Source organism: Aspergillus niger, assembly GCF_000002855.4.
Source record: "Aspergillus niger supercontig An11".
Lineage (NCBI taxonomy): Eukaryota > Fungi > Ascomycota > Eurotiomycetes > Eurotiales > Aspergillaceae > Aspergillus > Aspergillus niger.
This window is the reverse complement of record NT_166526.1, coordinates 2,011,475-2,020,170: the sequence shown is the minus strand read 5'-3', so window position 1 is coordinate 2,020,170 and position 8,696 is coordinate 2,011,475. Positions and strand designations below refer to the sequence as shown.

The 8,696-nt window shown below is 47.7% G+C and overlaps 4 protein-coding genes and 1 non-coding gene across 5 annotated transcripts; 4 read left to right on the top strand and 1 right to left on the bottom strand.

Annotated features, from left to right (window-relative positions):
• Nucleotides 1-166: 166 nt before the first annotated feature.
• Nucleotides 167-1,218, top strand: An11g08530 (uncharacterized protein; the record flags this gene model as incomplete). The annotated part of the gene is made up of 2 exons (XM_001394781.1): nt 167-596; nt 647-1,218. 2 exons carry the CDS (start codon nt 167-169, stop codon nt 1,216-1,218), a joined length of 1,002 nt encoding a protein of 333 aa, XP_001394818.1.
• Nucleotides 1,219-1,577: 359 nt separating this feature from the next.
• An11g08520 (uncharacterized protein) lies at nt 1,578-3,404 on the top strand (the record flags this gene model as incomplete). Its single annotated transcript, XM_059750458.1, has 1 exon — nt 1,578-3,404. One exon carries the CDS (start codon nt 1,578-1,580, stop codon nt 3,402-3,404), a length of 1,827 nt encoding a protein of 608 aa, XP_059604361.1.
• Nucleotides 3,405-4,009: 605 nt separating this feature from the next.
• An11g08510 (uncharacterized protein) lies at nt 4,010-5,122 on the top strand (the record flags this gene model as incomplete). The annotated part of the gene is made up of 1 exon (XM_001394779.3): nt 4,010-5,122. One exon carries the CDS (start codon nt 4,010-4,012, stop codon nt 5,120-5,122), a length of 1,113 nt encoding a protein of 370 aa, XP_001394816.3.
• Nucleotides 5,123-6,091: 969 nt separating this feature from the next.
• On the top strand, nt 6,092-7,317 carry An11g08500 (uncharacterized protein; the record flags this gene model as incomplete). Its single annotated transcript, XM_059750457.1, has 5 exons — nt 6,092-6,466; nt 6,524-6,602; nt 6,661-6,769; nt 6,880-7,118; nt 7,220-7,317. 5 exons carry the CDS (start codon nt 6,092-6,094, stop codon nt 7,315-7,317), a joined length of 900 nt encoding a protein of 299 aa, XP_059604360.1.
• Nucleotides 7,318-7,417: 100 nt separating this feature from the next.
• 5S rRNA lies at nt 7,418-7,536 on the bottom strand. The gene has a single exon (XR_009468029.1). It is a non-coding gene; the product is annotated as a 5S ribosomal RNA (ribosomal RNA).
• Nucleotides 7,537-8,696: the final 1,160 nt, after the last annotated feature.

Sequence of the window (8,696 nt, the reverse complement as noted above, 5' to 3'; positions counted from 1 at the left end):
GAATGTTTGCACGAATTTCGTCATCGCCGCTCATGGAGTCACAAAGCATGTGCTGGAATGCTCTTTGTTTACTGCTCTCGCTTGCAAGGTATAAATTAGGAGCTGGACTCAGATAGTAGAAGATGGCCCTCCACTCAGAGAACCAACATCAATTGCAATCAACAGAATGGCAGCACCCCTTGTTTTCGTGACCGGTGCAACCGGCTTCATCGGTTCGCAGGTCGTCGCTACTACTCTCCAAGCCGGGTACCGCGTGCGTCTGAGTATTCGCAAAGCGGAACAAGAAGCTACCCTACGAGAGCTCCATCCCGGATATGGCGACAAAATCGAAACATGCATTGTTCCCGACATCTCCCAGCGGGAATCGTTCAAGGATGCTTTTCAGGATGTAGATTACGTTTTTCACCTTGCCTCTCCAATCCCTGGCGGAGGAAACGACTTCAAGCAGGACTACGTTGAGCCGGCTGTCAGAGGCACCGAGGCAATTCTGTATGCTGCTTTGGAGTTTTCACAGATCAAGAAAGTCATCGTAATGTCTTCTGTGCTTGCGCTAGCTCCTGTGACTGCCCTGATTACCAAGGATATCTCGGTGAAAGGTAAGTAGCACAGCAGACAATTACCTTGAATGATCACTAACGCAGAACAGACAACACTGGCGAGGTCATCCCCGTAGACATGAACATGTCCTTCCCGGACGATTTCTCTGGCCACGCGCTCAAGTACGCTGCTTCGAAGGTGCTAGCGCACCAAGCGACACGTTCGTTTTTGGAAAACAATAGTCCTCATTATAAATTAATCACACTCCACCCGACATTCGTCCTAGGGCCCAGTATGATCCAGAAGACCCCGGAGGAGATCAGTGGGATGAACGCTCTTTTCTGGTTGTCGGTTACCTCAGGACAAACTCGAATCGCTAATGCCTGGGTGCATGTTTACGATGTCGCGGATGCACATATTAAAGTGCTGGAGAAAGATATCCAGAGTGGAACAGAGTTCATCTTGTCCAGGCCAGCTGTATCCTGGGAGCATGCGGCAGATTTCATCAAGGAGAAGTATCCGGCTGTTGAGTGTAAGCTGGAGCCCCCCTTTGAGGGACATTGGGCGCTGGATACCACCACCGCTGATCGCATTCTGGGGATGCGGTGGAGGTCGGAGGAGCAGATTATTGGGGATGTTGTTGAGCAACAGTTGGGGTTGAGGGAAAACGCTCGTAATTAGGCAAATGGGGTGGGGATCAATTGTTTATGTTGGAATGGACAGTAATAATTGGCGAGATGGCACTGTTGTGATATATAATGAAAGCTTTCGATCGGAAAATAGTAGGGCATCTACCAAAGACTGTCGAGAGTAATGATCAAGTCTAAGAGAAATTCAGATGCATGCCACGTCGGCACACATGAGGGGCTGTTCCGATCGAGCTTAGTTGGTTTGCTTTTTCTAGGCCAAAAGGGACGATCGCTCAGACCTGCCGACCTCAGTTTTCCCTTTCCCATATATTCGCGGTCATAACTACTAGCACTCTCAACAACACGTAAGAATACAAAACTTGCTTCCTCTTCTACGAGTTTGCCCTCAGAATGAGCTTTCCATACGATACACTGGATCCTAATCGACAACAAATCCGACTGCTCTCCATCCATCCCTCCCCAATCAAATGTTATCCAATCCATTGCTCCCTCCATACCGTGTCACTCAATGATTCTCCAAAGTTCGAAGCTCTTTCATACGTCTGGGGAACGGACTATGCCACCGAGCAGATATTCCTCAATGGTGTAACTTTTCACGTAACCCCGAACGTGGCTAAAGCTCTGCACCAACTTCGACGTAGATTTGGGCGTCGGGATATATGGGTCGATGCTATTTGCATCAACCAATGCGACATTCGTGAGAAGAATACCCAGGTACCTTTGATGGCTACTATATACTCCACGGCGGCTCGCGTGGTAGTCATGCTGGGAGATGCCACCCCGGAGATCGAGCTGGCGGTGGGATGGGCAGAGAGATATGTGGAGAAGGAATTTACCAAACGGGCATTATACTGGTGGTGGCTCGATTTAGCGAGCAAATATTCTCACAAGGCTAGAGTGAAGATGATTTATGCGGACTGCAATACCTTACAGGGCATGATCCAGATTATGACGAGGCCTTACTGGTTTCGAATGTGGACGTATCAGGAATATCTTCTGCCCAAGAGTCAGCCACATACTGTCTGTGGTAATTTAAGTTTTAAGACCTCGATAATGTTAGCGGAGCTTGGAAAAGACTGGAAGTGGACACGCGGAGTCGACAGGCTCCCGAGAGATAACAATATACCGGCTGATGAGCTGGAATCTCTGGAAGGTTTATGGAGGAAGGCCCGCGAGGAATTCAGGGAAACTTGCAATTACTACGGAGTCTCCTCTATTAGAGAACCTGGGGTGTTTGAAGGTCGAAGAAATCCGGGACATCATTTCATGAGAACAAAGCATCGGAAATGTCAAAATCCTAGAGACAGAATTTATGGTCTCTATGGTGTCATGCCGGACCTCCAGAAGGCTTTCCCTCCAGATTATCAAAAGCCATTTGAGCAGATTGCGCTGGAGACGACGATCTGGATGATAGAGCAAGAGGGGACTGAGTTTCTCATGCTGGCTCCTATCGCTGGACCCAATGCAAGGGAGCTCCCTTCCTGGGTGCAGGATTATCGCCCAGGCCCCGCACGATTCATAGCGTCTTACAGGTATTTTCCTCTAACAGAGGCTCCAAGGTACATAATACATGGGCCATCCGAAGATGAATCAGAGCAAACAAGAACTAAGGTATCTGATAATGGATCAATCTTACACCTCCCTGCTCAGCGGTTCGGTCAATGCTATGCCGTGTTGCAATTTTCAACAAACCCACGCACAGTTCGAAATCAGCTTATTGGGGTTTTCCGGATGATAAAGAAGCGGTGGAGCGATCACCATGATAGGCGTAACATGCAAAAGCACCTTCTCGGCATATGGGGTGCTTTTCACAATATCTCGCAAGACCACATCGACGATGGGATACATAGTTTGCTGGAGATAGCGGAGTTAGATCCAGCGGTCGTCACCGAGGGGAACATGGGGGAGAGAGAGGTTGACACGGAACCTCTTATTGAACAGTGCCAGAATATTGGAGGCCACAGGCTGTTTTTGGCGTATGTATCCTTTCGCTACATCTTTGGTGTCAGTCCAGGAGCAGTGGAAGATGATGACATTCTCACTATTCCGCATCTCTTGAACAGCGCGGTCATACTTCGCATTGATGACACTGTGGCCAACAAGGGCGATAAACCGTACTATAAAATAGTTGGCCAGGCCATCATGAGCACATCATACTTCCGAACCATTTCTGGAAATCTCGAACAAAACCCTGTAGAGGAGTTTCTTGTGATTTGAGTTGAAAGTTTGAGCACGCCCCCTGAGCCAGCTGCGGTAATCGCGCAGCAGCCAGTTATGCATCATGTTTGACTCTGAATTATGCCGTCCATAATACTAAACAGTCGTCCGGATAGAGGTCGTATCATGAGCGATCTTATTGTGCAGGATATAGGCCATGGTACCAAGCCGGTGCTCAACGGACACGCCATTGACCCTGAAAATATTCATGAGAAATATTACCTCATACAAGCGAGAAGTGAATGTCTTTTCATGGATCAACCCCAATGCAAATTGCTTTCGACTGAAGCATCAAGACATCATTGTGCATCAGCCAGGCTTGATGAGGACCCGCTTCGGAGAGTTTGGAAAAGCAAACAAGCTTCGGCCGGCGGATATCCGCCCTGCAATGACTTCATGGCTAAGCAGCCATTAATAATCATCGATGTATTCGGGCTAATATTAAGTACGAAAGTCTCCGACCCCTTGACAACTTGTAGATTTCCCTGCTGATGAATTAAAACTTCTCCGTTAAGTCTATTATTTATACCACTAACACATCCAAGCGCCAGACTACCGTGATTTTCGTTCACAGCCTCGAACCCCGCGAATTGCACCCCCGCATCATGACCGAATTAACCTCCCCAATCCGCATCGGTGACCTCGAGCTACACCACCGAGTCGTAATGGCTCCATTAACCCGCAATCGCGCCGATGCTCAACATGTCCCGCTCCCCATGTCCCGCGACTACTATTCCCAGCGCGCCTCCGTCCCCGGCACATTGATCATCACCGAGGGCACCTTCATCTCCGCTCGCGCCGGCGGCATGGGCCATGTGCCCGGAATCTGGAGCGATGCCCAAATCGCCCAATGGAAGACCATCACTGCCGCCGTCCACAGCCAGGGCAGTTTCATCTTCTGCCAACTCTGGGCATTAGGCAGAGCCGCCAAGCCAGACGTCCTCCAGAAAGAAGGCGGATACCGCGTAGTCTCGAGCGGAGACATCCCCATGAGCGAATCCAGTCCCGCCCCAACCCCCCTAACGGAGGAAGAAATATCCGGGTACATCACCGACTATGTGCGCGCAGCGCAGAACGCCATTGCCGCTGGGTTCGACGGCGTCGAGATCCATGGCGCGAACGGCTACCTCCCCGACCAGTTCACACAATCAGTGAGCAACAACCGCACCGATCAATGGGGCGGCAGCGTCGAGAACCGCTCCAGGTTCGGCCTGGCTATCGCACAGGCTGTGGCGGACGCTATTGGACCCCAGCGCACTGGATATCGCATCAGTCCCTGGAGTACCTTCCAGGGTATGCGGATGTCTGATCCCCAACCGCAATTTACGCATCTCGTTCGGGGCTTGGCACAGTTGAACTTGGCTTATTTGCATGTGGTTAGGCCACGGATTTCAGGATCGACGTCGGTGGAGGATGTGTCTGGAGAGGAGGATGAGTCGTTCCTGTTTGACGCGTTTGGGGATAAGGGGGCTATTATTCTCGCGGGCGGGTTCACGGCCCAGACGGCTACTGAGGCCCTTCGGGCGCATCCCAGACATCGCGTGGCTATTGCCTTTGGGCGACATTTCCTGGCGAATCCGGACTTGCCGTTCAGGTTGAGGGAGGGGTTACCGCTCAATAAGTATGATCGGCCGACGTTTTATACCCCTATGTCGCCGAAGGGATATGTGGATTATCCGTTTAGTGAAGGGTTTAGTCCTTCTCAGGGGAAGTTGTAGTGAAGACATAGATGGAGGCGAATAGATGTTTCCTCACAAACTTTCAGCATCCTGAGCATATTCCTTGCAATGGACACGAGGTTATAACTTTTTATGCGATAGCATCGGTCAACTGAAGAGGTAGTCCGAAAGTGGCAAGAAGAAGGGCTAAAGACAGAGTTTGCAAGCATGTTTCCGAGAGATTGGTCTACGAAACAGTCCTGCGGACGTAGGAGGCAGCGTTTATGCTCTCATAGGTGTAATCCCACGAATCAAAGGCTACGTGCTGTCTTATCCTGGTGGAATAAGAGACAGAACTGATTCTGGTACGGTATTGGACGAGATGCTACATCGAAGAGCCACCATAGTTGAAACGTCCTGTCCGTGCGTATTCGCGCATAAATCAATGACTAAGTACATGAGTCAACGCTGCATGCATGTCCAGATGTATGCGCAGGATAGATAGCACTAGTATTGAGTGGCTCATTAGAGTGCAATATATTCTTGAAGCATCGAGACCGTGACTAGATGGACAGTCAAGGGTGTCGAGTTGGATGATTGAGCGGAGCAGGGTTCAGTGCGACAACGTAGCAAGCCACTTTCCTGCGCCCAAGCAAAAGACCCACTATCTAATATGTGATCAGATATTTCCTCCCGCTATTGGCGAACTACCTCAAGCTTAGGTGTCTAGCGCGGCCCCTAAAACTGGGTGAGATGACTCGTCGGAGGCTGTGAGACATTCTTGGCACCTTGAGTGAGTCATTTCACTGAGTAGATAGTTCATGGCTAACGGGGTCTAAGTGAGGTTAGCTAGTCTGTTGGAGTTGCTCCGCATTTGAGGCTGTAAGTGGGGGCTCAATCATATTACTTAAGTAGGAATCAGATAGGTGATTTTTGGGATGTAAAGTTTGACACTAAGGTTGGACAACACCATTTACTCATTCCTTTTTGGCCTACTGCTTTGCCTGTTCTATTGTGGGAATTAAAACTATGGCAAGAGATGTTCAAGCAAGACTGACATACCTCCAATGGCAACCAAGCTACACCCATACACGCCCTTATCGGATTGGTGTATTCTCCGGACGGAGAAAGCGCAATGCAGATCGCGATAAGACGACTAATTTAGTCTTCCACGTGGCCGATCATCCCGAGACCATCAGAGATATCAGGGGACTAATTGACGCCCCTCCGTTCGATCTTGACATCAACGGTTTCGCCTATAAAAGATGCCCCCCGCCGGCTATCACAAAGCCATATGAGTACTCGGATCCTCAGAAGATCAATGATATCTTCTTGCCAGAATGCGAAGCCATTCTGAAGGAACACGTTAACGGAGCCGATGAAGTTAAGATTTTCGATTGGAAAGTATGCAGCAACAACTTCAAACCTATGCAACAACTGCTAAGTCTCCACGCTTGGTAGATCAGAAAGAAAAAGAGCGCGAAAGAGAAGCGGACAAGAAACCCAAATTTGCAGGGGTTTGCGCGACAGGTTCATATAGGTAAGCTACAGTGCATCACGGCGGTGAGAGTAGGTAATGTATATGCTGACATTTCAAGACACACTTTTGACCCGAGATGAGATCGGAACTCCTACAATGGAGCGTATACGAAATCATCTTCCGGAAGAATCTCAACACCTTCTTTCTGGGCGAGTCCAATTGATAATGTGCGTACCGGGGTTCATGAGCCTAGCTTTTCTCTGCTCACAAACTCTACAAGAACCAACTGATCAGCTAGACTGCCGTATTGAATGGCCATTGCTAACATAGAAAATAGCCTTTGGCGACCGATAAGTGGTCCAATAGAGGATCACCCCATGGCAGTATGTGATGGACAAACCATGGACGCAACCAAGTTGATAGAGACGGATATGATACGCGGGAACTACACCGGCACTATGCTCTATCCACAATATGAGGCAAATAGTGCACGTCGATGGTATTATATGAGTGAACAAGAGACACAAGATGTGCTTTTGTTTAAGGGGTTTGACACGAAGGAAGATAGCGTGAAATGTGAGTGGTCGAACACCCTACCTTTCAACAGTCCATATCCTTCTCAAGCCGGTGGCTTTGAAGGGGCGTTGGATGTACATTGGCTGACGCACTTGCTGCAGATACTCCTCATACATCATTCAGTCCTTTGAACACACCAGAGAGTTCATGTTCCAGGATCAGCGTGGAGGTGAGAGCACTGGTGTTTTCGCACGAGTGATATCAATAGACCAGGCACTCCACCCCTTCGATTGCGGACAAGGCCGGGCAAATAGATGCGTGTCTGGCTGTCTAATAAGACAGTAGGACAAAAAACAAAAACATACAACAGAAGGGATTCGCTGGTGGTCACCCACCCAACTACTAACCTCCCGGCGTGTGGCTTAAGTACGGCTGAGCGGACGGGAAGCCCTGTTTTCCACACCCTGTGGTCGTATGTGGTAGGACAACCCTTTTGACAAATCTTATAGTGTGTCGAGATCCGAAAATAATCTACTAGTTAACCTTGTAGTTGAACATAATTGAGGATGACAACACAATGATCCAGAGGTTGCTGCTGTGCACATCATAACTCAATGCTAATCAAGGGTTATAGTGAATAGCGGTATAGTGAAGCATCATTGGCTATGGTTAACTAAAGCTAGTACTTATAAAAGTTGTGATGGAAATATAGAATGATTCTATTTGATGCTTATCCTGACACTCGTTATGTTAGGATCCGAATAGAATAGTAAGAAAGAAAACCTTTTTCTCAACCCTTCATTCGTTGTTCTTCTCTTGCGTAACCGCGGATACTGAAATCGTAACTGATCAGACTAGTAATATAGAAAGGATTAGGTGAATAGAAAAGCATATTATTTTACTGTAAGACCCTTCTAACAAGTATTCTTTGTCCTTGTTTTTATTTTCGCCCTTATTGCCACAGTCTATATAGATAATAAATCTGGATTTTTTCGTCTCCTTCTTCAACTCTTTATATTCCTCCGGAGTACATCTATAGGTTTTCAAATATCCTAAAATATCCTTATATGTAAAGTTCTCCATGTTCTATAACTTCTATTATTTATCTTAATGCTCCTGGGGCATCTTATTCTCAATATAAATGATAAATTTACCGATGGTTATATTATCAGGATAGTAAGACTGTTTTATCTATTAATCTTCCATGTCTTTAATCTTTTTCTATGTCTTTTTCTTTCAGATCCACCTTTGCTTTGTTCTAGTTGCTTTCTGAGATTATATTGAGATCCTTGTCCATGGTCATAGTTTGGGTTCTATCTAAATTAGTAGAATATTACTAATCGTGGTGTACAGAGATCATTGACCGGCAGTAAGGATATTTGGGTAGGATTACCTCAAAGGAACAGTGATCTCGCAGATTCAGGTGGATGAGTGATGGTATTTTCCTATGGTTGTGCCCATTTGGTAGCACCGTCTAACATGAACCCGTTGCAAAGATAGGGGCCAGAATAGCCGTTTAATGATCTTTGAGTACACCTTCTAGGCAGCAGTTTTGCAGGGGCTTGATGAAACTTTGATGTAACCTTTGTGAGCAATCTCCGCAGCTTGTACTATTCAAGGCACAGTGTGGGTGTATCT